The following is a 27,950-nucleotide window of genomic DNA, read 5'->3' as shown; positions in this document are numbered from 1 at the left end:
CTGCTCTAGCGCCCCCTTTATGGCAACTGTATACAGAACATTCTGTCCACATCAGGAAGAGGAGAGGCAGATTGAGAGACCGAAAGGAGCAGTAATCTGTTACGTGTGAAGGAATGGTGTATGTTGAGCTAAAAACACCTCTGCGACGTGAAGTATTCGGTCATATTTTGACACTGATGCTCCCGCGCTGCAGCAACTAGGAGTTTTATGAAATTCGTTGAATGAATGTGGAATTGTTAGCTGCTACTGCAAAGCTGTCAACAGCGATATTTATGTATTGCACAATAACTGATGGGTTCAAGGTAGGTGACTTTCTATGCAAAGTAATGTTATTTGATTACAGCATACTGCAGTACTTTTACTATTGCGAATGCTTCACATGTAGTCAGGACTCACGACTACTGTACCCCACTATAAATAATCCTGCTCTAACTACCCGTCTGTTATCATTTCATATTGACAGCTAGAGACGGCAACATGCGGAGCCGCAGTAACTCAGGTGTGAAGCTCGATGGATTCGCCAGGCTCGTTCATGAGACTATTCTATGTCACCAGGTATGTTTCATTATATCACGTACCACTGCCAGACACCATACCTGGTGACGAATAACAGTCGTACAGTTGCCATTTGCAATGAAAGAAGTCATGCACAATAGGTCTAATGACATTGATACCTCAGTAAAATCCCCACAGTAGGCTAAATGTCTGTTACTTATCCTTAGAAAGCCAAGAGTCAATAGCTCTGGGCAAACTGTCCCGGCGTGGACTCCCTAAAATAAATAAAAGCTTGGACAAAGGTCAACTTAAAATAGAGAGAGAACATAGAAAGTATTTGTCTTATCTACTCTACTTGAGTTCAGTCAACAGTCCTTCTCTCTCTCTCTCAATTCAATTTCAATTTAAGGGGCTATATTAGCATGGGAAACATTTGTTTACATTGCCAAAGCAAGTGAAAAAGATGATAAACTAAAGTGAAATAAACAATAAAAAAATGAACAGTAAACATTACACTCACAAAAGTTCCAAAGAATAAAGACATTTCAAATGTCATATTATGTCTTTATACAGTGGTGTAACGATGTACAAAAGGGAAAATGAATCAACATAAATATGGGTGTGTGTGTGTGTGTATGTATGTATGTATGTATGTATGTATGTATGTATGTATGTATGTATGTGTATATATATATCTAGTGGCCAGCTACAGTGCATTTGGAAACTGTTCAGACCCCTTGACTTATTCCACATTTTGTTATGTTACAGCTTAATTTAAATATATTTTTCCCCTCATCAATCTACACATCATACCCCATAATGACAAAGCGAAAACCGGTTTTTAAAAACAAAAATACCTTATTTACATACATTTTCAGACACTTTGCTATGGGACTCGAAATTGAGCTCAGGTGTATGCTGTTTCAATTGATCATCCTTGAGCTGTTCTCTAAAACTTGATTGGAGTCCACCTGTGGTAAATTCAATTGTTATGACATGATTTGGAAGGCACACACCTGTCAATATAAGGTCCCACAGTTGACAGTGCATGTCAGAGCAAAAACCAAGCCGTGAGGTCGAAGGAATTGTCCGTAGAGCTCCGAGACAGGATTGTGTCGAGGCACAGATCTGGGGAAGGGTAGAATAACATTTCTGCAGCATTGAAGGTCCCCAAGAACACAGTGGCCTCCATCATTCTTAAAGGAAAGAAGTAGAGCTGGCTGCCTGGCCAAACTGAGCCATCAGGGGAGAAGGGGCTTGGTCCGGGAGGGAACCAATAACCCAATGGTCACTCTGACAGAGCTTCAGAGTTCCTCTGTGGAGATGGGATAACCTTCTGCAGCACTCCATCAATCAGGCCTTTATGGTAGAGTGGCCAGACGGAAGTCACTCCTCAGTAAAAGGCACATGGCAGCCCGCTTGGAGTTTGCCAAAAGGCACCTAAAGGACGCCCAGACCATGAGAAACAAGATTCTCTGGCTACCCAGACCCCTCTTTTACGCTGCTGCTACTCTCTGTTTATAATCTATGCATAGTCACTTTAACTCTAGCTACATGTACATATTATCTCAACTAACCGGTACCCCCACACATTAACTCTGTACCGGTACCCCCTGTATATAGCCTAGCCTGTTATTTTACTGCTGCTGTTTAATTATTTGTTACTTTTATTTTCTATTTTTTACTTATCTATTTTTTACTTAACACTTATTTTAAAAAAAAATTCCTTAAAGCATTGTTGTTTAAGGGCTTGTAAGTAAGCATTTCACTGGGAGGTCTACACCTGTTGTATTCGACACATGTGATGTGACATACAATTTGATTTGATGAAACCAAGATTTAACTCTTTGGCCTGAATGCCAAGAGTCACGTCTGGAGGAAACCTGGCACCATCCCTACGGTGAAGCATGGTGGTGGCAGCATCATGCTGTGGGGATGTTTTTCAGCGGCAGGGACTGAGAGACTAGTCCGAATCGAGGGAAAGATGAACAGAGCAAAGTACACAGAGATTCTTGATGAAAACCTGCTCCAGAGCTCTCATGACCTCAGGCTAGGTTGAAGGTTCACCTTCCAACAGGACAAGGACCCTAAGTACACAGCCAAGACAACGTACAGTAGGAGTGACTTCGGGACAAGTCTGTGAATGTCCTTGAGTGGCCCGGCCAGAGCCCAGACTTAGATATCTATCTACCTGCCTGTCTAAACTGCCTGTCTAACCTGTGTGTGTGTCTCCAGAACCCAGTAACCGGCCTGTTGCCCTGCAGTGTCCAGCTGCCAGATGCCTGGGTGCGTGACAATGTCTACAGCATCCTGGCGGTGTGGGGTCTGGGGATGGCCTACAGGAAGAACGCTGACCGGGATGAGGACAAGGCCAAGGCCTACGAACTGGAGCAGGTGACTGGCTGGCTCCCATCTCACAGCATGCTCTGTCAAAATAGTGTTGTGTCCCCCATACTGACTGTACTGTGTGATCTGTGTTGTGTCCCCCATACTGACTGTACTGTGTGATCTGTGTTGTCCCCCATACTTACTGTACTGTGTGATCTGTGTTGTGTCCCCCATACTGACTGTACTGTGTGATCTGTGTTGTCCCCCATACTTACTGTACTGTGTGATCTGTGTTGTGTCCTCCATACTTACTGTACTGTGTGATCTGTGTTGTCCCCCATACTTACTGTACTGTGTGATCTGTGTTGTGTCCTCCATACTTACTGTACTGTGTGATCTGTGTTGTGTCCCCCATACTTACTGTACTGTGTGATCTGTGTTGTGTCCTCCATACTTACTGTACTGTGTGATCTGTGTTGTGTCCCCCATACTTACTGTACTGTGTGATCTGTGTTGTGTCCCCCATACTTACTGTACTGTGTGATCTGTGTTGTGTCCCCCATACTTACTGTACTGTGTGATCTGTGTTGTGTCCCCCATACTTACTGTACTGTGTGATCTGTGTTGTGTCCTCCATACTTACTGTACTGTGTGATCTGTGTTGTGTCCTCCATACTTACTGTACTGTGTGATCTGTGTTGTGTCCTCCATACTTACTGTACTGTGTGATCTGTGTTGTGTCCTCCATACTTACTGTACTGTGTGATCTGTGGTGTCCCCCATACTTACTGTACTGTGTGATCTGTGTTGTGTCCCCCATACTTACTGTACTGTGTGATCTGTGTTGTGTCCTCCATACTTACTGTACTGTGTGATCTGTGTTGTGTCCTCCATACTTACTGTACTGTGTGATCTGTGTTGTGTCCTCCATACTTACTGTACTGTGTGATCTGTGGTGTCCCCCATACTTACTGTACTGTGTGATCTGTGTTGTGTCCCCCATACTTACTGTACTGTGTGATCTGTGTTGTGTCCTCCATACTTACTGTACTGTGTGATCTGTGTTGTGTCCTCCATACTTACTGTACTGTGTGATCTGTGTTGTGTCCTCCATACTTACTGTGTGATCTGTGTTGTGTCCTCCATACTTACTGTACTGTGTGATCTGTGTTGTGTCCTCCATACTTACTGTACTGTGCAAGGCCCCGACCTCATGACCACACTGTGTCAAAACAAAACATTCCTTTACAGAAACATTTTAGTGTTTTCCATGCATGTTGTCCTCTGATCTATGTTGTAGGCCACAGGCAGAGATTGGCATATTTCAGTCCTTGGAGTCCTGAATAGATAAACTTGGGAAAGCAGGAGTTACCGATCCATGTAAGGTGTGGTAAATATCTATATTTGTATTATTCTACAGAGTGTTGTCAAGCTGATGCAAGGGCTGCTCCAGTGTATGATGCGACAGGTGGGTTACCGTGGTTACTGTCCCATTTCTTCTACCATGTAACAACACAGTCACTAGTATATGGCATAAGGGCAACAATGCACTATACTGTGGGAGCATTTCTGTATGTGTTTCTCCCTTGGTCTGGCTGTGTAATAGCCTTTCCTGAGCATGTCAGTGTGTCTGACTACAGGTGGCCAAGGTGGAGAAGTTTAAACACACCCAGAGCCCCAAGGACTGCTTGCACGCCAAGTACCACACCCCCACCTGTGCTACCGTGGTGGGGGACGATCAGTGGGGACACCTGCAGGTTGATGCCACCTCTCTGTACCTGCTGGTCTTGGCTCAGATGACCGCCTCAGGTACCGTACTGTGTGTGTGTGTGTGTGTGTGTGGGGGTGTGTGTGTGTGGTGGATCGTGTCATTGTGAAATAACTTGACTGTATACCAGCGGCGTTGTTCTTTATCACTCTCTGGTCTTCTCCAGGTCTTCGTATCATATCAACGCTGCATGAAGTGGCGTTTATCCAGAACCTGGTCTTCTACATTGAGGCTGCTTATAAAGTTGCGGTAGGTAATGTTCAAGGTCTGTTTGAGCGAGGCTCTATTCTTCTAACCTCACTAGCATACGACTTAGCAGGAAGTAATAGAAGTGTGAACAGTAATGGAGAGAGAAGCAATACTATTACTGAAGATCACATAGGAATACCTGTAGAGATAGTGGAGACTATAGATGAACACATTACCAAACAAGACCTTTTACATGGCTTATACAGTATATTGGAAATACCCACGCAGTGAACTTTCTGATTGGTTGGTAAAATAACTTTCAATACATTTCATTGGTCAACATGGGAACATCAGCACTTAACCCCAAAAGCATCAACATATTTTTAGGTTAAAAGCGCCAACAGGTCAAAAGTGTGTGTAGTCAGCTACAACAGATAATTATAAACTAACAGGTAAAAACTACTTAGCCAAATATAGCATTAACATGATGTCAACAGAGAGCTGACATGGTACTGAAAAATAAACGGTTCAACTGGTCAACAACTGACGTTTCCCATTCAGGAGAATGTGTCTTAGTTAGCGACTTCACTAAGCAGAATACATTTCCCATCCAGGAGAATATGTCTTAGTTAGCAACTTCACTAACCAGAATACATTTCCCATCCAGGAGAATGTGTCTTAGTTAGCGACTTCACTAACCAGAATACATTTCCCATCCAGGAGAATATGTCTTAGTTAGCAACTTCACTAACCAGAATACATTTCTTATCCAGGAGAATATGTCTTCGTTAGCGACTTCACTAACCAGAATACATTTCCCATCCAGGAGAATATGTCTTGGTTAGCAACTTCACTAACCAGAATACATTTCCCATCCAGGAGAATATGTCTTAGTTAGCGACTTCACTAACCAGAATACATTTCCCATCCAGGAGAATATGTCTTGGTTAGCGACTTCACTAACCAGAATACATTTCCCATCCAGGAGAATGTCTCTTAGTTAGCGACTTCCCTAACCAGAATAAGCAGATAGTCCAGAATCTCCCTGTCAGCGTTGTCCTTTTCTGAGAATAGCACAGTTTCTGAACCGACGTGAGGAGTTAAAACAGAGTGCATATGTTCTACTGATTACTATTTGTGTAAATAGAATATACTGTATATATTGGATTAGGTAAAATACAATTATATATAGGTTCAAATTATTTTAAACCTGGTTGTCATGGTAACTCTGTGTGTGTCTCTCTCTGTGCAGGATTATGGGATGTGGGAGCGAGGGGACAAGACCAATCAGGGGATCCCAGAACTGAACACCAGCTCTGTGGGAATGGCCAAGGTACTGATGCTTTAGATGTAATACGTGTCCTATATGTAACAATGATAATACATGGTCTCCTTTTATGCCTCAAATCGTATCTTAACTACCATATCTAGACTCATAACAGTCCTCTTATCGCAACACAGCTACTATATCTAAACTCCTAAAACAACAACCTGTTGGGTTTTATGTTCAGGCTGCATTGGAGGCCATTGATGAGCTGGACCTCTTTGGGGCTCATGGAGGACCCAAATCTGTCATTCACGTTTTGCCGGACGAGGTGGAGCACTGCCAGGTACTGTGATAAACATGTCCTATCTTCTCTAGCCTGGTGAGGGCAGTGTCCAGTCTGGTTTAATCTTCTCTAGCTTGGTGAGGGCAGTGTCCAGTCTGGTTTAATCTTCTCTAGCCTGGTGAGGGCAGTGTCCAGTCTGGTTTAATCTTCTCTAGCCTGGTGAGGGCAGTGTCCAGTCTGGTTTAAGCAGATTATTTTATAAACCTTAAAATTATATGTATGAAACTGACCATTGTCTTACGTCAGCTAGCATGACTGATGTCTCCTGGCAACACGGTGGTGTCAGAATGACGCCATCTGTCAGAAACTGACCCGTTTCTATTTGACCTCTCCAGGCTATCCTGTGCTCCATGCTGCCACGAGCCTCCACCTCTAAAGAGATTGATGCTGGTCTCCTGTCAATCATCTCCTTCCCTGCCTTCGCTGTGGAGGACGCAGACCTGGTCACCATCACTAAGACTGAGATCATATCCAGGCTACAGGTAGATAGGATCCTGTCTAGACTGGACCACAGACACAGTGAGATCATACCCAAGATACAGGTAGATAGGACCCTGTCTATACTGGACCACAGATACAGTGAGATCATATCCAAGATACAGGTAGATAGGAGCCTGTCTAGACTGGACCACAGATACAGTGAGGTCATACCCAATATACAGGTAGATAGGAGCCTGTCTAGACTGGACCACAGATACAGTGAGATCATATCCAAGATACAGGTAGATAGGAGCCTGTCTAGACTGGACCACAGATACAGTGAGGTCATAGCCAAGATACAGGTAGATAGGAGCCTGTCTAGACTGGACCACAGATGCAGTGAGGTCATACCCAATATACAGGTAGATAGGAGCCTGTCTAGACTGGACCACAGATACAGTGAGATCATATCCAATATACAGGTAGATAGGAGCCTGTCTATACTGGACCACAGATACAGTGAGGTCATACCCAATATACAGGTAGATAGGAGCCTGTCTAGACTGGACCACAGATACACTTTAGGGGCTAGTTGATTCCCAGACTCAGATTAAGCCTAGTCCTGGACGGTAAAGGATGCCAATGGGAAACCTCCATTGGCTATGCTTAATGGTGCTCTAGAATGACGTTTCTAAATGACTCCATTCTCTTCTCCAGGGACGCTATGGCTGCTGCCGTTTCATCAGAGATGGATACAGATGCCCAAGAGAGGTACTGTACAGATTTGTATGTTTTTCTCCTTACTGTGTGAAATAAACTAGATTTCCATCCAATGGTCTTGTGTCTGCGCTCTAGCCAACAGCTGGCAGATACAGTGTGTGTAGGCTCGTCTACATGATTACATTATTATTGATAAGAGTGAAAATATTGTTATTTGTCAAACGGCAACCAAGCATCGATCATCGTGTCACCAAAATAAGACCCTCGATATTTATTGGAAAGGAGCATCAAGCTCATCACCTTGTACTTTCACCATCCTGTGAAGTTCATCATAATTTATTTCCTCTGTAGCCTAATAAACTGCGTGCTGTCCCGAGTCGTAGTGGGAGGACAACAGAACATATCATCGCGTGACACCAAGTTTACTTCGATATGATGGTTATTATATCAATATTTGTGCATAAAGGCGTTCGAACCGCTATTTCCTGCATAATACATTTTACTCACCAAGATCCCACCATGTTGAACGAACAAATTACCTGTTGGCGTTTATAAAATTACAGCAAAACGTCCTGTTTCCATCACAGCTGTCATGATGTACCGTAATTTCCGGACTATTAAGCGCACCTGAATATAAGCCGCACCCACTGAATTTAATTTTTTATTTTATTTTGAACATAAATAAGCCGCACATGTTTATAAGCCGCAGGTGCCTACCGGTACATTGAAACAAATGAACTTTACACAGGCTTTAACGAAACACGGCTTGTAACAAAAATAAATAGGCTTTAACGAAACACGGCTTGTAACAAAAAATAAAAAATTAGCAGTAAACAGTAGCCTACCAAGAAAGTCATTGGTCACCATCTTCCTCCTCCTGTGCACTGAAACCATCTCCTTCGGTGTCGGAGTTGAATAGCCTGAGAATTGCTTCATCCGATATTGGATCGTTTTCATTGTCGCTCTCGTCACTTTCATCCGGAGGCAAATCTCCCGCTGAGCCCTCTTCAACACGCAGCAGTCCAGCCTTTCGAAACCCATTGATGATAGTGGATTTTTTGACAATGCTCCACGCTGTCAGGACCCACAAATTTGAAAGCGGGAAAAATCCATATATTAGCTACGTCATTGTTTAAGCCGCGAAGTTCAAAGCGTGGGAAAAAAGTTGCGGCTTATAGTCCGGAATTCACGGTAAACGTGGTTACAGATAAAACAGTATAAATTAAAGGAAAAATACACTTAAAATCTGTTGGTATTTTTGTCATTCGTCCACAAAGTGTTACTTGCCACATCATCATGATGCGTTTTGCATCTTATGATGATGTGGCAAGTGACACTACTTTCCTTCTTGAAAGTCCAATATCTTGAAAACTTGACTGCTGACATGCAAAACATTTTGGTACTGTATTATTAGTGGACTAATGAAAAAAATACCAAAAGATAGTCCTGTAGTGGGTTTTTCCTTTCATTTAACTCTCGTTTAAAGATTAGCCTTGTTCTTTTTAGATAAGAAATTTGGTGTAATATTTCCGTGTTTGTCTATGTTTTTCTCAGGACCCGTCCCGTCTCCACTACGACCCAGCTGAACTCAAACTGTTTGAGAATATAGAATGTGAATGGCCAGTGTTCTGGACCTACCTCATTCTGGACGGCATCTTCAGTGGAGACCTAGTACAGGTGTGTGTGGCAGTGTTGGTTCTGTCCTTCTCCTCGTCCCAACCTGGGTTCCATCCTGAGACCCTCTGAATACATCCACTCCTGTCACCCATGAAGCATCGTTACCTGTCACTCCACAAAAGCTGTGTCCAATTCAGATCAAGAGAAACAACTACTTCTAGGTCTCAGAGCGGGTGATGTCAGACCGCTAGACCACCCCAGGCCACGTGTCTGCATGTATAACATGTCCTTTCCTGGTTCCTGTCTCCAGGTGCAGGAGTACAGAGATGCTCTGGAAGAAGTCCTGATCAGAGGGAAGCCCGGGATCTGCCTGATGCCTGAGCTCTACGCTGTCCCACCTGAAAAGGTATCGCCATGGCCCTTTGAATACAACTTTATTGTCCATGTGTAAATTGGAAATCCGTCTTTCTTTAGGGCACGTCAGCTTTACTCCTTGAGCCAATATGGGCTGCGGAGAAGTAACAGTCTACACTTGCTACCTTTCTGAATCCTGATAAGTAACAATGTCCCTACAACTAAGTGAGGAAGACTGTAAATGTGTGGTGTTTCCCTCAGATGGAGGAAGAGTACGGGAACCCTCACTCCGTGGACAGAGTGGCTATGGGTCAGTTACCTCACATGTGGGGACAGTCCCTCTACATTGTTAGCTCTCTGCTGGCTGAGGTAAAAACATCCTGCTGGCGTCTTCTAATAGACTGACTCTGTCTCTGTCTACCACAGTGAGGTGTTGGTTGGTGGTTTTCTCGCCTCACTGTTCTCTCTCTCTGTCTGTTCCTTCAAGGGATTCCTCGCCCCTGGAGAGATCGACCCTCTCAACAGGCGATTCTCCACCAATTTCAAGCCGGACGTAGTTGTACAAGGTTTGCAGCATGTCTAATTTCCTCTCATGCAGCTGGAAGACATTTTACATCCTTTAACTGTAGAAGTAATATACAGTTCTAGACTTGTTATTTATTTAACTTGTTTTGTTAAGATCATTTGCTCTGTGGTCAGGGCTGCCTATCTGAGAGTTTCCGTTCCCTTGTGTGTGTGTGTGTGTGTGTGTGTGTGTGTGTGTGGTGTGTGTGTGCCTTCATGTATGTGCATGTACAAACCATTTGTTTCTGTGTACATACCTTAATTTGTTTCTCTGTGTATGTGTGTGTGTGTACGTTGGCAGTGTGTGTGTTAGCAGAGTCGAAGGAGATCCAGGAGCTGCTGAAGAACGATGAAATAGAGGTCCAGACCATCTCTGAGGTCCAGCCCATCAGAGTCATGCCTGCTCGCATCCTCAGCCACGTCTACGTCAAACTGGGTACAGTTACAAGTACTTAGAAAGCCTTTGTAGAGCATTTATAAAGCCTTCATAAGCACTACAATGCTAATGACTTGTTTCACAGGAAACTGCAAGAAGTTGAATCTGAGCGGGAGGCCATACAGGCACATTGGAGTTCTGGGAACCTCGAAATTCTACAAGATCCGGAACCGCACCTACACATTCACCCCTCAGGTGACCTACCTTGTTATTACCTTAAGACAGTAGAGGTCCTATCTCCCTAAATGCTCTTGTTAAATCCTAATCTAGCACACCTAGGGCTGTATCCACAAAGCAGGAATCTGGTTAAAACCTGTTTTAAGACTTTAAAATAACTCCCAGCTCAGAGTAGGTTTTAGGATGATGTTAAGATACTGCCCAACCAAACTCTGAACCAGGAGGAAAATCATGAAAGTTGATCTCAGCTGGTAATCACGACAGTCAAAAGTTTGGACACACCTACTCATTCAAGGATTTTTCTTTATTTGTACTATTTTCTACATTGTAGAATAATAGTGAAGACATCAAAACTATAAAATATGGACTCATGTAGTAACCAGAAAAGTGTTAAACAAATCAAAATATATTTTATATTTGAGATTTTTCAAAGTAGCCACCCTTTGCCTTAATGACAGCTTTGAACACTCTTGGCATTCTTTCAACCAGCTTCACCTGGAATGCTTTTCCAACAGTCTTGAAGGAGTTCCCACATATGCTGAGCACTTGTTGGCTGCTTTTCCTTCATTATGCGGTCCAACTCATCCCAAACCATCTCTATTGGGTTGAGGTCGGGTGACCTCAGTGTATATATATTTGGATACGGCCCCTGATTCTACTAATTATCTGCTCATCAAGACCTTGATTAGCTGAATCAGGTATATTTGTGTAGGGCTGAATCAGGTGTGTTTGTGTAGGGCTGAATCAGGTGTATTTGTGTAGGGCTGAATCAGGTGTGTTTGTGTAGGGCTGAATCAGGTGTATTTATGTAGGGCTGAATCAGGTGTGTTTGTGTAGGGCTGAATCAGGTGTATTTATGTAGGACTGAATCAGGTGTGTTTGTGTAGGGCTGAATCAGGTGTATTTATGTAGGGCTGAATCAGGTGTGTTTGTGTAGGGCTGAATCAGGTGTATTTATGTAGGGCTGAATCAGGTGTGTTTGTGTAGGGCTGAATCAGGTGTATTTATGTAGGACTGAATCAGGTGTGTTTGGGCTGGAGCAGTAGTTTTGGCCATCTCTCTCCTCTCCTTTAGTTCCTGGACCAGCATCACTTCTACCTGGCTCTGGACAACCAGATGATAGTGGAGATGCTAAGGACGGAGCTGTCCTATCTCTCCTCCTCCTGGAGGATGACCGGACGCCCTACCCTGACCTTCCCCATCACACACAGCATGCTGGGTAAATACCCTCCCCTTCCCCGTCACACACAGCATGCTGGGTAAATACCCTTCCCCGTCACGCACAGCATGCTGGGTAAATACCCTCCCCTTCCCCATCACACACAGCATGCTGGGTAAATAACTACACCTTCCCCATCACACACAGAATGCTAGGTAAATACCCTCCCCTTCCCCATCACACACAGCATGCTGGGTAAATACCCTCCCGTTCCCCATCACACACAGCATGCTGGGTAATCATTCTGTGTTGTTTGTGTGACTTCTGGACTAAACATTTATTTAAATGGGAATTCAAGGCTTAATCTGTGTCCAGGAAACTGACTCTTGCTGGGAAACTACATTCTGTATGGGACAAACAACGTTTATTGATTGGTTGGTTAATTGATCATGTTTCCCTTGTTGTTCCCAGTGGATGATGGTGAGAGCATCGACCCGTGTATTCTGTCCACTCTGAGGAAGCTGCACGATGGATACTTTGGAGGGGCAAGGTCAGACTGACTCTCTTACCATTTCTAAGGTCACTCACCTTAAGACAGCTCTCTGGATATTTACAGAATGAAATGCTAGGCTCCACTATTTATGTCACTACATCCCTGGTTGTGGAAGTTCTAGTGATGTCCTATTTGGTTCCATTCCATCTTGTGTGTTTTGCAGGGTTCAGATGGCAAACATCTCCAGCTTCCAGACTACCTCGTTCCACACAGAGCTCAGCTTCCTCGACGGAGACACTGATGACGACCTGCTGGAGAATGAAGAAGATGAGGAAGATGAAGAAGAAAGTTATGTCCCCTCAGGTACGTCAGTCGTGGTGTGCTGTGTGTGTCTGTATAGGTCATTGGTGTGTGTGTTTTGTATTTGTGTTTGCATGTTTGTGCTTGCGGTATGTAATATCATATTGCTGAGTCTACATTTAACTCCCGCCCCCCTCCAGGCAGCTCCAAGGACATATTTGACCACTACCTCAGCCAGCTGATGCAGAGCACAGCCACCAAGTGTCATCTCCCTCCCATCCAGAGGGGGCAGCACCACGTGTTTAGTGCTGAACACACCACCAGAGACATCCTCTCCTTCATGGCCCAGGTCCAAGGCCTCAACATGCCTAGTAAGTTATCATCACATTTACTGTTTGTTTATTCACCAAGTGTTAGGTTTAGGGTAATGTATAGGCGTATGTATGGGACTCTGTTGGTTTCTACTGTATGGTTGGGACTGTAGGTTTCTACTGTATGGTTGGGACTCTGTTGGTTTCTACTGTATGGTTGGGACTGTAGGTTTCTACTGTATGGTTGGGACTCTGTTGGTTTCTACTGTATGGTTGGGACTCTGTTGGTTTCTACTGTATGGTTGGGACTGTAGGTTTCTACTGTATGGTTGGGACTCTGTTGGTTTCTACTGTATGGTTGGGACTTGTACTGTATGGTTGGGACTCTGTTGGTTTCTACTGTATGGTTGGGACTTGTACTGTATGGTTGGGACTTGTACTGTATGGTTGGGACTCTGTTGGTTTCTACTGTATGGTTGGGACTCTGTTGGTTTCTGCTGTATGGTTGGGACTCTGTTGGTTTCTACTGTATGGTTGGGACTCTGTTGTTTCTACTGTATGGTTGGGACTCTGTAGGTTTCTACTGTATGGTTGGGACTCTGTAGGTTTCTACTGTATGGTTGGGACTCTGTAGGTTTCTGCTGTATGGTTGGGACTCTGTTGGTTTCTGCTGTATGGTTGGGACTCTGTTGTTTCTACTGTATGGTTGGGACTCTGTTGGTTTCTACTGTATGGTTGGGACTCTGTTGGTTTCTACTGTATGGTTGGGACTCTGTAGGTTTCTACTGTATGGTTGGGACTCTGTTGGTTTCTACTGTATGGTTGGGACTCTGTAGGTTTCTACTGTATGGTTGGGACTGTTGGTTTCTGCTGTATGGTTGGGACTCTGTAGGTTTCTACTGTATGGTTGGGACTCTGTTGGTTTCTACTGTATGGTTGGGACTCTGTAGGTTTCTACTGTATGGTTGGAACTCTGTAGGTTTCTGCTGTATGGTTGGGACTCTGTAGGTTTCTACTGTATGGTTGGGACTCTGTAGGTTTCTACTGTATGGTTGGGACTCTGTAGGTTTCTACTGTATGGTTGGGACTCTGTAGGTTTCTACTGTATGGTTGGGACTCTGTAGGTTTCTACTGTATGGTTGGGACTCTGTAGGTTTCTACTGTATGGTTGGGACTCTGTAGGTTTCTACTGTATGGTTGGGACTCTGTAGGTTTCGTACTGTATGGTTGGGACTGTAGGTTTCTACTGTATGGTACTCTGTAAGTATGTGGTAGTAGATATGTGGTAGTAGAGTAGGGGCCTGAGGACACACACTTAATATGTTGTGAAATCTGTTGTGAATGTATTGTATTGATTTAACTGCCTTAATGTTGCTGATACCCTGAAAGAGTAGCTGCTGCCTTGGCAGGAACTAATGTGGATCCATAATAAATACAAATACTGTATGGTGAGTTTTGTTTCTTACAGAGGCCTCCATGTATCTTCCTATGACTCCCATCATGAGCAAGCACCGTAAATCCCTCAACCTACTGCACGTGGCCCAGCTCACACCGCTCCATCCACACCAACCACACCACCACACACCACATCAACAGCAGCCCAAGGTCAGTTAGCCTACACCAACAACAAACTCCAGCACTGTCTTTCTGGTGCATCTGTGTGTTTGGATCCTCTAATGAGTGTGTGTGTGTATCTTTGCTGTCAGGCCCCCAGTATTGCAGACCTCCAGCTGCCGCGGGACTCCCAGGGTAACACAGACTTTGGCTCTCTGGTGAGACAGTTGAAGGAGTGTCCCACACTGCAGGACCAGGCAGACATACTCTACATCCTGTGTGTGATGAAAGGTACTGATTTAGATCAGAGGTGGGCAAAGTGTTAAGGTCCATTATCATTTCTACACACTCTCTGTTTAGTTGTAGGTGTTCAAGGATGGCCTGGAGTTTCTTTTTTACACACAAAATAATCATTTCCCCCATTTGTTGTTTAACTCCAACCTCCTGCGGGTCGGCTCAAATGGGCCATATTGTTCCCACCCCTGGATTAGATTGTACACGTGTTGGATTGAATTGAATCTTTGAATTGAACCAAATTTAATTGAATTCTCTACATGTTTAGGTTTGAATTACACTGAATTGACTCCTCAGGTTGAGTTCAATTGAATTGACTCCTCAGGTTGAGTTGAAATGAATTGACTCCTCAGATTGAATTGAACTGAATGAAATGTAATTCTCTCTATCCTAAAAGGTGCTGATTGGCTGGTGGACGTGGGGGGTCAGGGTGGGGTCAGTGTGAGGTGTCTCCTGGAGGAGCTGTATGCCCAGGCTGGGGCCAACAAGGAGTGGGGTCTGATCAGATACATCTCTGGTATCCTGAGAAAGAGAGTGGAGGTGCTGGCTGAGGCCTGTACAGATCTCATCTCCCACCACAAGCAGCTGACAGTGGGGTTACCACCGGAGCCCAGGGAGAAAGTCATCTCAGCTCCTCTTCCTCCAGAAGAGCTCAACTCTCTGATCTATGAGGCCAGTGGGCAGGACATCAGCATCGCTGTGCTCACTCAGGTACAACAAATTACAACTGTGATTATATGAGATGCTTACAGATGCCCATTTCCGTCAAAATTCTCTGCCTGGTGCGAGTCTAGCTTGAGATGTTAAAGCAAACTTTGGTCAGTTTTGTAACAAGTCTCTGTGATGAAGGGAAAGTAATGACTGCTGTATTGTGATGGTGCAGGAGATCATAGTGTACCTGGCCATGTACGTCCGCTCCCAGCCGGCTCTGTTTGGGGACATGCTGCGTCTCCGAATCGGACTCATCATGCAGGTGATGGCTACAGAGCTGGCCCGCAGTCTACACTGCTCAGGTAGGGTTGTCTGCACTGCTCAGGTAGGGTTCGGTCTACACTGCTCAGGTAGGGTTGTCTACACTGCTCAGGTAGGGTTGTCTGCACTGCTCAGGTAGGGTTCGGTCTACACTGCTCAGGTAGGGTTCGGTCTACACTGCTCAGGTAGGGTTGTCTGCACTGCTCAGGTAGGGTTCGGTCTACACTGCTCAGGTAGGGTTCGGTCTACACTGCTCAGGTAGGGTTGTCTGCACTGCTCAGGTAGGGTTCGGTCTACACTGCTCAGGTAGGGTTCGGTCTACACTGCTCAGGTAGGGTTCGGTCTACACTGCTCAGGTAGGGTTCGGTCTACACTGCTCAGGTAGGGTTCGGTCTACACTGCTCAGGTAGGGTTCGGTCTACACTGCTCAGGTAGGGTTCGGTCTACACTGCTCAGGTAGGGTTCAGTACCATTCTTAGAATGGTAGAATATATCAGCTGTGTTCTAAAGGCCTCAGTAGACTCACCATCTGAATAGGGCTCTGGTAGTTATTTCAGGTAAACCTGGTTAGTAGTAACACTACTGTATCTGGATGTTGAGCTGTTTGGCCTTTAGTGTGGAAGTGCCTGGGGAGTTTTTACAGAGTGTCTCTACTCAGCATTGCAGGCATCTCTCTTTCTGTCCTCTGCAGGGGAGGAGGCCTCTGAGAGCCTGATGAACTTGAGTCCGTCAGACATGAAGAACCTGCTACATCACATCCTCAGTGGGAAGGAGTTTGGGGTGGAGAGGAGCAGTGAGTCTTTCCCAATCCCAAATCAGCCCCTATCCCGACCCCTACATAGACCCCTAGCCCCGACCCCTACATAGACCCCTAGCCCCGACCCCTACATAGCCAGCATTAGTAGTTTCTACAGTATTAATACATTTTCTGATTCTTCTCAAATCTTTACAGGTGTACTGGTATCTTTGCAGGTGTAGTACTATTTTATTGAGTCAAATGAATTGTTGTGTTGTCTGTGTCCCTTTCTCCTGTGTCAGTGCGTCCTATGCAGTCGTCAGCCACCAGCCCGGCTGTCTCCATCCATGAGCTGGGTCACACTGGAGCCACTAAGACGGAGCGCACCGGCATCCGCAAGCTGAAGCGTGAGATCAAACAGGTATGGTCACGTCAGCTGACTATTGCATGTCATGGAGAATATCTACATCAGGGTTCTCCAACAGGTCCATCACAAGCTACCGCAAACTGTCATAAACAAATCTCACTAGTATTAGACAACTCAAGCTCCCTGCTACTATCCAATCAAATCCACATTGACATTCAACCACCCCTGGTTAGCCACAACTGGCTTAAAGCCAAGCGGAACACAATATCTGACCATTCATTTCCAGCAATATTGCCCCTTTTGTGTCTGTGTGGTGTGCTTTTGTCATTCACTTGGTTTAGCCAGTTAGGGATCATAATAACCATCTTCTGACTAGACAGAATGACATTCCCCCAAGAAAACAGAATTTGGGAAAATAAAGACTGCCTATTTGAAAGCTCGGAAAAAATGTATGCTTATCTTGTGAAATGTTTCATAATTTAAAAGTAGCTCTCATGCTAGAAAAGGTTGGAGACCCCTGATTTCCTTTGACCTATAATTTAATCTACAGGTTAGTATAGACCTAATGCTTTATAATTTAATCTACAGGTTAGTATAGACCTAATGCTTTATAATTTAATCTACAGGTTAGTATAGACCTAATGCTTTATAATTTAATCTACAGGTTAGTATAGACCTAATGCTTTATAATTTAATCTACAGGTTAGTATAGACCTAATGCTTTATAATTTAATCTACAGGTTAGTATAGACCTAATGCTTTATAATTTAATCTACAGGTTAGTATAGACCTAATGCTCTATAATTTAATCTAAAGGTTAGTATAGACCTAATGCTCTATAATTTAATCTACAGGTTAGTATAGACCTAATGCTCTATAATTTAATCTACAGGTTAGTATAGACCTAATGCTTTATAATTTAATCTACAGGTTAGTATAGACCTAATGCTTTATAATTTAATCTACAGGTTAGTATAGACCTAATGCTCTATAATTTAATCTACAGGTTAGTATAGACCTAATGCTTTATAATTTAATCTACAGGTTAGTATAGACCTAATGCTTTATAATTTAATCTACAGGTTAGTATAGACCTAATGCTCTATAATTTAATCTACAGGTCAGTATAGACCTAATGCTCTGTAGTTTAATCTAAAGGTTAGTATAGACCTAATGCTCTATAATTTAATCTACAGGTTAGTATAGACCTAATGCTTTATAATTTAATCTACAGGTTAGTATAGACCTAATGCTCTATAATTTAATCTACAGGTCAGTATAGACCTAATGCTCTATAATTTAATCTATGGGTTAGTATAGACCTAATGCTTTATAATTTAATCTACAGGTAAGTATAGACCTAATGCTCTGTAGTTTAATCTAAAGGTTAGTATAGACCTAATGCTCTGTAGTTTAATCTAACGGTTAGTATAGACCTAATGCTCTATAATTTAATCTACAGGTTAGTATAGACCTAATGCTCTATAATTTAATCTACAGGTTAGTATAGACCTAATGCTCTATAATTTAATCTACAGGTTAGTATAGACCTAATGCTCTATAATTTAATCTAACGGTTAGTATAGACCTAATGCTCTATAATTTAATCTACAGGTTAGTATAGACCTAATGCTCTATAATTTAATCTACAGGTTAGTATAGACCTAATGCTCTATAATTTAATCTACAGGTTAGTATAGACCTAATGCTCTATAATTTAATCTACAGGTTAGTATAGACCTAATGCTCTATAATTTAATCTACAGGTTAGTATAGACCTAATGCTCTATAATTTAATCTACAGGTCAGTATAGACCTAATGCTCTATAATTTAATCTATGGGTTAGTATAGACCTAATGCTTTATAATTTAATCTACAGGTCAGTATAGACCTAATGCTCTGTAGTTTAATCTAAAGGTTAGTATAGACCTAATGCTCTGTAGTTTAATCTAACGGTTAGTATAGACCTAATGCTCTATAATTTAATCTACAGGTTAGTATAGACCTAATGCTCTATAATTTAATCTACAGGTTAGTATAGACCTAATGCTCTATAATTTAATCTACAGGTTAGTATAGACCTAATGCTCTATAATTTAATCTACAGGTTAGTATAGACCTAATGCTCTATAATTTAATCTACAGGTTAGTATAGACCTAATGCTCTATAATTTAATCTACAGGTTAGTATAGACCTAATGCTCTATAATTTAATCTACAGGTTAGTATAGACCTAATGCTCTATAATTTAATCTACAGGTTAGTATAGACCTAATGCTTTATAATTTAATCTACAGGTTAGTATAGACCTAATGCTTTATAATTTAATCTACAGGTTAGTATAGACCTAATGCTCTATAATTTAATCTACAGGTTAGTATAGACCTAATGCTCTATAATTTAATCTACAGGTTAGTATAGACCTAATGCTCTATAATTTAATCTACAGGTTAGTATAGACCTAATGCTCTATAATTTAATCTACAGGTTAGTATAGACCTAATGCTCTATAATTTAATCTACAGGTTAGTATAGACCTAATGCTCTATAATTTAATCTACAGGTTAGTATAGACCTAATGCTCTATAATTTAATCTACAGGTCAGTATAGACCTAATGCTCTATAATTTAATCTACAGGTTAGTATAGACCTAATGCTCTATAATTTAATCTACAGGTTAGTATAGACCTAATGCTCTATAATTTAATCTACAGGTCAGTATAGACCTAATGCTCTTTTTGTATGTTTGATTGTAGTTAGATATGATGACAGAATGCTCTTTGTCTATAGTAGTAATAATGTTGTAATGGTGTATGGTTCTGATTGCAGTTGGAATACTCGTTTCGTCCGATCAGCGTGGGTTGAGTTTGTTAGTTAATAGTCATGTTGCCTCATCAGCTCTAATCTCCACAGCTAGACCATAATGAAACCAACCATTATAACATGACATGAAGCCACCAGCTGAAAGCCCATTCATACCAGCTGTACTAGAACACAGTCAGTAGTGCCTTACCTCATGCTGAGCTGCTGATCATGTCTGCCTGTTTCCTAGCCCACATCTTTAACTGTGTCTAGTGTTTTATCATAATCTAAACTGTATTTCCAAGGTGTCTCTCCCTCGATGACAACATGACGTCTTCTCCATGTTGTTCCTTTCCAGATGAGTAACAGTGGTTATTCCATCAGCAGCAATGTCACCTCTCCCCGCTCCACGGTAAACCATGTCTCCCTCATTATCCCATGTTCACTAAACCATGCAGATGAGGTTCACTCTGAACGCTTGTCTTTCTTCGTTACGTTGCCTTATGCTGGCTGTACTAACATGTACTGGCCTGTAGCATGCTGGTGTCGTCATGGTAACATGTACGGTATTTGATTCAAAGTAACAGGAAAACATAAGACTGTGTGTGTGTGTGTGTGTGTGTGTGTGTGTGTGTGTGTGTGTGTGTGTGTGTGTGTGTGTGTGTGTGTGTGTGTGTGTGTGTGTGTGTGTGTGTGTGTGTGTGAACATGAGTGACACATGCATGTCGGTATGCATGTCGGTACATGAACAGGGGAGTGTACGCTCTTGTGTGTGTTTGTACTTGAATGTGTGTATGTATGTGTTTTTGCACTTAAGTGTGTGCATATACACAGTGTACAAAACATTAGGAACACCCCCCATGCCCTCAGAACAGCCTCAATTCGTCAGGGCATGGACTCTACAAGGTGAAAGCGTTCCACAGGGATGCTGGCCCATGTTGACTCCTATCCTTTGGGTGGTGAACCATTCTTGATACACACAGGAAACTGTTAAGTGTGAAAACCCCAGCAGTGTTGTAGTTCTTGATACAAACCGGTGCTCTTGGCACCTACTACCACACCCCATTCAAAGACATTTAAATATTTTGTCTTGCCCATTCACCCTCTGAATGGCACATGTACACAATCCATGTCTCAATGGTCTCAAGGCTTAAAAATCCTTTAACCTGTCTCATCCCCTTCATCTACACTGATTGAAGTGGATTTAACAAGTGACATCAATAAGGGATCATAGCTTTCACCTGAATTCACCTGGTGTGTGTGTGTGTACTGTGTACGTATATGAACACGTATCTCCCCCTGTAGCGTTGCAGCAGCCCCTCCACCCCCAGTGGTATCCTGTCCCCTGTAGGCCCCGGGGGGTCAGACAGCCAACTGCAGTGGGAGGAGCGGCAGGGCCAGTGGCTGAGGAGGAGACGACTGGATGGGGCCATCAACAGGGTCCCAATGGGCTTCTACCAGAAGGTGTGGAAGATCCTGCAGAAGTGCCACGGCCTGTCTATAGATGGATACGTGCTTCCTTCCTCCACTACCAGAGAGGTATGTAGTGTCATGGTCTGTCTATAGATGGATACGTGCTGTCTTCCTCCACTACCAGAGAGGTATGTAGTGTCATGGTCTGTCTATAGATGGATACGTGCTTCCTTCCTCCACTACCAGAGAGGTATGTAGTGTCATGGTCTGTCTATAGATGGATACGTGCTGTCTTCCTCCACTACCAGAGAGGTATGTAGTGTCATGGTCTGTCTATAGATGGATACGTGCTGTCTTCCTCCACTACCAGAGAGGTATGTAGTGTCATGGTCTGTCTATAGATGGATACGTGCTGTCTTCCTCCACTACCAGAGAGGTATGTAGTGTCATGGTCTGTCTATAGATGGATACGTGCTTCCTTCCTCCACTACCAGAGAGGTATGTAGTGTCATGGTCTGTCTATAGATGGATACGTGCTTCCTTCCTCCACTACCAGAGAGGTATGTAGTGTCATGGTCTGTCTATAGATGGATACGTGCTGTCTTCCTCCACTACCAGAGAGGTATGTAGTGTCATGGTCTGTCTATAGATGGATACATGCTGTCTTCCTCCACTACCAGAGAGGTATGTAGTGTCATGGTCTGTCTATAGATGGATACGTGCTTCCTTCCTCCACTACCAGAGAGGTATGTAGTGTCATGGTCTGTCTATAGATGGATACGTGCTGTCTTCCTCCACTACCAGAGAGGTATGTAGTGTCATGGTATGTCTATAGATGGATACGTGCTGTCTTCCTCCACTACCAGAGAGGTATGTAGTGTCATGGTCTGTCTATAGATGGATACGTGCTATCTTCCTCCACTACCAGAGAGGTATGTAGTGTCATGGTCTGTCTATAGATGGATACGTGCTGTCTTCCTGCACTACCAGAGAGGTATGTAGTGTCATGGTCTGTTTATAGATGGATACGTGCTGTCTTCCTCCACTACCAGAGAGGTATGTAGTGTCATGGTATGTCTATAGATGGATACGTGCTGTCTTCCTGCACTACCAGAGAGGTATGTAGTGTCATGGTCTGTTTATAGATGGATACGTGCTGTCTTCCTGCACTACCAGAGAGGTATGTAGTGTCATGGTCTGTCTATAGATGGATACGTGCTGTCTTCCTCCACTACCAGAGAGGTATGTAGTGTCATGGTCTGTTTATAGATGGATACGTGCTGTCTTCCTCCACTACCAGAGAGGTATGTAGTGTCATGGTCTGTTTATAGATGGATACGTGCTGTCTTCCTCCACTACCAGAGAGGTATGTAGTCAAGTCAATAGATTGATCAGTCAAATGGTATTCATATAGCCCTTTTTACAACAACATTTATAATGTGCAGTAACCCCCCTAGACCCCCAAACAGCAGCACGACATCAAGGAACATCTCTCTGCCTACAGTGTTTCACCTTTACAACAAATGTTGCTTCCTATAATAGTAGGAAATAAGATTTCATTTCAGACACTCTATGATTGGCACAGATAGATCCCTTGATGGAGATTCAATCTGTGTCTGGGAAACCGTTCTGACTCCGACGTTGTGTCCCTGCCAACAGATGACAGAGGGTGAGATCAAGTTTGCGGTGCACGTGGAGTCTGTTCTGAACCACGTCCCCCAGCCAGAGTACAGACAGCTGCTGGTGGAGGCTGTGATGGTGCTGACTCTGGTGGCTGACATGGATGTGGACAACATCGGAGGAATCATCCTGATAGACCGCATCGTACACATGGCCAATGACCTCTTCTTACAGGACCAGGTAAGTCTGAGCCAGAACGGCACATAGGGCTGGAGCCTTTTTCCTGTTTCTATAGCGTGATGTACAAGTAAGTACACCCTCTGGAAAATCTGTAAGCAGAGACGCATCGGGTCCCATTTTTAAAGTGTTTGGTATGACTCGACCAGGGATCGAACCCCCAAGCTTCCAATCTCAGGGTGGAAACTATTCCCACAAGACCACGGAGATGGTCACAAGAAAGTAATGTCCTATAAAGGGTTAATGTGTGATGGTCACTAGAAAGTAATGTCCTATAAAGGGTTAATGTGTGATGGTCACTAGAAAGTAATGTCCTATAAAGGGTTAATGTGTGATGGTCCAGTTCAATGACCTGGATGTCTGTCCTGTATCGTTGCCATATTATCATGTTAACTAGAGTCACATGTCTCTGCCTGACTCGTCCACATGACTATCATATTGTAACATGGTGTCAGAAGTGGGATCAGACCCCATGTCTCAGTTTGGAATAAGACCTATTTTCTACCTAGACAACATGATCTGTATCTACCTATCAGCCTTGTCCTCTATGTTCCAGAGGACCCATGGAGCCAATGAGTACTTCCTGGAGAAGGATCCAGCCACGGGGATATGTCACTTCTTCTATGACAGCGCCCCTAGTGGCAGCTACGGTACCATGACCTACCTCTCCAAGGCTGTGGTCACATACCTACAAGACTTCCTGCCACAGTCTACCTGTCTCATGCAATGAACTATCAGACTGGGTTTGATGTAGAGCCCTGGCCTCGCAGGCAGCTATCAAGGGAGACTAGTCAAGTATTATATTATAGTGTGGAAGGAAATACTAGTGCCTAGTTCCGATTCTCCCCAAGTGTACACTCGTTCACTTCCATTCAAGGATGATTTAAAATCATTGGATTGAATTGTTGAAGGGATGTGAATGAGTGCACACTTCAGAGAGAAGGGGGAGAACTAGACTTAGGTAGGAAGTTGGATGGGGATTGACCTATGACCTATGACTAAGATATACACAACACACTCTACTCAAAGGAGTTTTATTGCAGCTAATTGATTGAATATAATCAATAATATAGCAGGTTTCAAATTAAATATGTTTGTTTTTTATTTTGAGTGTTGGACTACACACTGTGCTAAAATTATTTATTATTTTAACATTTAATATATATGTGCAAATCAGATCTAGTTGTTTAAAACAATCTAATATGATATAATGAGTGTATTTTGCCTAACCCTCCTCTATTGTATCAGTCTCACCCTGTCTTGTGAGAATGTGGGGTAATAAACATTTCCAGACGTTACTATGTTATCCCGTGTTGAAGTACTGCAGCTGACTGTGTACCTTTAATCCCACTGGAAAATGACATTTACTTCTCATGTTATCTGAAGTGTTGCTCACCATCACCACTGTATGTGTCACAGATACTGTACATTTATCCAGTTATGCCTTCATAGCTGCTAATGTGAATGTGTGCTTATCTGTGAAGTAAAATAATGGCAATGTGATTATATATAACATGGTTGAATCAGTCCAACAGCGGTTCATTCCATTTGAGTATGCCATATTTCAGCCTTTTGCCGTAAACATTCTGTATAACACTGTGTATTAGACATTAGCATCCCAGCAGGCTTATAGTTGAGACCATAAGGAAAGGGAGAATCTGTTCTGCAGTTAAGGACGACTGAGGCTGAAACAGTTCTGTTTTTGTGTCTAACTTTATTTTATATATATATAAAGAGTACATTTCCATAGAGACTATAAATATAGTGGATACATAGAAATAATTTATTTTTAACAAGTACTATGACTGTTTATATAACAGACTGAAGTACAATTAATACTGTCACTTTTAATCAAAAAATGACATTTGATATTCCTATGGACATGGCCATGTTATAAGTCTGCAGTTGAGGACATTTTGACACGTGGACCAAGTTGAGGACATTTTGACACGTGGACCAAGTTGAGGACATTTTGACACGTGGACCAAGTTGAGGACATTTTGACACGTGGACCAAGTTGAGGACATTTTGACACGTGGACCAAGTTGAGGACATTTTGAGGGGATCAATTCTACTAATCAATTATAACAGTGTTTGATACCATGTTTTCACTCATTCATTCACACTACCTTGTAAAACAACATGTAATCATTTGAGGAAATGTATCTAAATGCCATCAATTAAATCCCTAAACTAATAAGGTGTTCTTCTGGTTTCTCTTCAGCTATATGTCTGTATAATGCAGTCCAAGCCTCAGTCAATGTTACAGATATGTTCTGGATATGACAATAATACTTTAATACCGTTTTTTTTTATACTGTTCTCGATAATCATCTGACAAAAAAAATCTACCGCCTGACAAAATGTAGATTAAATTGTAGAAGTCATTGTTCAAGGGCCGAACAGAGGGACGGTAGAAGCAATAGAATAAATGACATTTATATTTAAATGATCTCCACACCATCTCTGCTACACATTACTCTGCAGTTCTTTCCTTGGCTGACACTTCTTCCTACTGTAGGGGGAGAGGCGGTGAGAGGCAGAACAGGAACACTGGTAACTTCCTTTATGGTTCAGGCACCGGTGAGAGCAGCCACCATTCTTACGGCTGCACTCATTGATATCTGTTGATGAAACAGGGTAAGGGCTGGTCAGAAAAATATCATTGGAAGTGATTGGTGATCGTAGATTTGCCAAAGACTTCTGTTTGATCAATTTATGTCTACTGTGTTTGTGTGTGTTAGTGTGGGTATGGATGTGTATTTATCTCACCTCTGCAGTGGTGTCTGTCTGAGTACAGTTTGTAGCCTCTGGGACAGATACAGCGGTGGGAGCCAGGCAGGTTCACACACTTCCACTGACACCTGTGTCCAAGTACACTGACCTCTGGCTCCTCACATTCATTGATGTCTGTAAAAGGATCAGTGTCATTCCAGCGTTGAAGACAACCTGATCGCCATACACATTTTGTTTGCTGAATGACATTGTTGTATCTATTTTCTTTTGAGTCCACTAAGCTACATGGAATTGTTTTAAGAATGTCATTACCAAGGATCATTTAGTTATTTTATTTTTGAATTTTAAGACCCCTTGAAGTCTAAAAATATATACAGTACGAGTCAAAAGTTTGGACACACCTACTCATTCAAGGGTTTTTCTTTATTTTTACTATTTTCTACATTGTAGAATAATAGTGGAGACATCAAAACTATGAAATAACAATGGAATCATGAGGTAACCAAAAAAAGTGTTAAACAAATCAAAATATATGTTATATTTCAGATTCTTCATAGTAGCCACTTGATAACAGCTTTGCACACACTTGGCATTCTCTCAACCAGCTTCACCTGGAATGCTTTTCCAACAGTCTTGAAAGAGTTCCCACATATGCTGAGCACTTTTTGGCTGCTTTACCTTCACTATGCAGTCCAACTCATCCCAAACCCTCTCTATTGGGTTGAGGTCGGGTGATTGTGGAGGCCAGGTCATCTGATGCAGCACTCCATCACACTCCTTGGTCAAATGGCCCTTACACAGCCTGGAGGTGTGTTTTGGGTCATTGTCCTGTTAGTGATAGTCCCACTAAGCGCAAACCAGATGGGATGGCGTATTGCTGCAGAATGCTGTGGTAGCCATGCTGGTTAAGTGTGCCTTGAATTCTAAACAAATCAATGACAGTGTCACCAGCAAAGCACCATCGCACCTCCTCCTCCATGCTTCACGGTGGGAACCACACATACGGAGATCATCCATTCACCTACTCTGTGTCTCAGAAAGACACGGTGGTTGGAATCAAAAATCTCAAATTTGGACTCATCAGACCAAAGGACAGATTTCCACCAGTCTAATGTCCATTGTTCGTGTTTCTTGACCCAAACAAGTCTCTTCTTCTTATTGGTGTCCTTTTGCAGTGGTTTCTTTGCAGCAATTCAACCATGAAGGCCTGATTCACACAGTCTCCTCTGAACAGTTGATGTTGAGATGTGTCTGTTACTTGAACTCTGTGAAGCGTTTATTTGGGCTTCAATTTCTGAGGCCAGTAACTCGAATGAACTTATCCTCTGCAGCAGAAGTAACTCTGGGTCTTCCTTTCCTGTGGCGGTCTTCATGAGAGCCAGTTTTATCGTAGCTTATTTGAGCTGTTCTTGTCATAATATGGACTTGGTCTTTCACCAAATAGGCCTATCTTCTGTATACCACCCCTACCTTGTCACAACACAACTGATTGGCTCAAATGCATTTAGAAGGAAATCTGTCCTTTGGTCTGATGAGTCCAAATTTGAGATTTTTGGTTCCAACTGCCGTGTCTTTGTGAGACACAGAGTAGTGACACTGTTTGTGATTGATTTAGAATTCAAGGCACACTTTACCAGCATGGATACCACAGCATTCTGCAGCGAAACACCATCCCATCTGGTTTGCGCTTAGTGGGACTATCATTTGTTTTTCAACATGACAATGACCCAACACACCTCCAGGCTGTGTAAGGGCCATTTGACTAAGAAGGAGAGTGATGGAGTGCTGCATCAGATGACCTGGCCTCCACAATCACCCAACCTCAACCCAATTGAGATGGTTTGGGATGAGTTGGACCACATAGTGTAGGAAAAGCAGCCAACAAGTGCTCAGCATATGTGGGAACTCCTTCAAGACTGCTGGAAATGCATTCCTCATGAAGCTGGTTGAGAGAATGCCAAGAGTGTGCAAAGCTGTCATCAAGTCAAAGGGTGGCTACTTTGAAGAATCTGAAATATAAAATATATTTTGATTTGTTTAACACTTTATTGGTTACTACATGATTCAATATGTGTTATTTCATAGTTTTGATGTCTTCACTATTATTCTACAATGTAGAAAATAGTAAAAATAAAGAAAAAACGTTGAATGAGTAAGTGTGTCCAAACTTTTGGCTGGTATTGTATACTTCCATACATTTTTTCAACTGGTACTAGGGACCCTTCAGAAGAGTCTTGTGAGCATTGTAGATCAAAATACGTGTTCGTGAGAGTCTC

The 27,950-nt window shown here is 42.9% G+C and overlaps 1 protein-coding gene across 2 annotated transcripts; it reads left to right on the top strand.

The window, feature by feature from the left end:
• The first annotated feature begins 20 nt into the window (after nucleotides 1-20).
• On the top strand, nucleotides 21-25,138 carry LOC106574897 (phosphorylase b kinase regulatory subunit alpha, liver isoform-like). 2 transcript variants are annotated; one of them, XM_045699516.2, is made up of 30 exons: nucleotides 21-302; nucleotides 464-555; nucleotides 2,731-2,889; nucleotides 4,244-4,291; nucleotides 4,464-4,632; nucleotides 4,758-4,840; nucleotides 6,033-6,113; nucleotides 6,292-6,390; nucleotides 6,726-6,872; nucleotides 7,528-7,581; nucleotides 9,085-9,207; nucleotides 9,458-9,553; nucleotides 9,763-9,870; nucleotides 9,989-10,067; nucleotides 10,367-10,501; nucleotides 10,587-10,696; nucleotides 11,753-11,897; nucleotides 12,309-12,387; nucleotides 12,554-12,693; nucleotides 12,831-13,001; nucleotides 14,410-14,546; nucleotides 14,648-14,786; nucleotides 15,187-15,500; nucleotides 15,673-15,802; nucleotides 16,453-16,554; nucleotides 16,800-16,918; nucleotides 20,027-20,080; nucleotides 20,974-21,207; nucleotides 22,741-22,941; nucleotides 23,495-25,138. In XM_045699516.2, the coding sequence occupies exons 2-30, from the start codon at nucleotides 478-480 to the stop codon at nucleotides 23,666-23,668; spliced, it is 3,708 nt and encodes a 1,235-aa protein (XP_045555472.1). In that variant the 5' UTR covers nucleotides 21-302; nucleotides 464-477; the 3' UTR covers nucleotides 23,669-25,138. The 2 variants fall into 2 exon arrangements, with proteins under 2 accessions (XP_045555472.1, XP_082819843.1); XM_082963717.1 differs by lacking the exons at nucleotides 20,974-21,207; nucleotides 22,741-22,941; nucleotides 23,495-25,138 and having other exon boundaries at nucleotides 19,974-20,080.
• The last annotated feature ends 2,812 nt before the right edge of the window (nucleotides 25,139-27,950 follow it).

This window comes from Salmo salar, chromosome 17, assembly GCF_965601325.2.
Source record: "Salmo salar chromosome 17, fSalSal1, whole genome shotgun sequence".
Lineage (NCBI taxonomy): Eukaryota > Metazoa > Chordata > Actinopteri > Salmoniformes > Salmonidae > Salmo > Salmo salar.
This window is presented reverse-complemented; position numbering and strand designations above follow the sequence as displayed.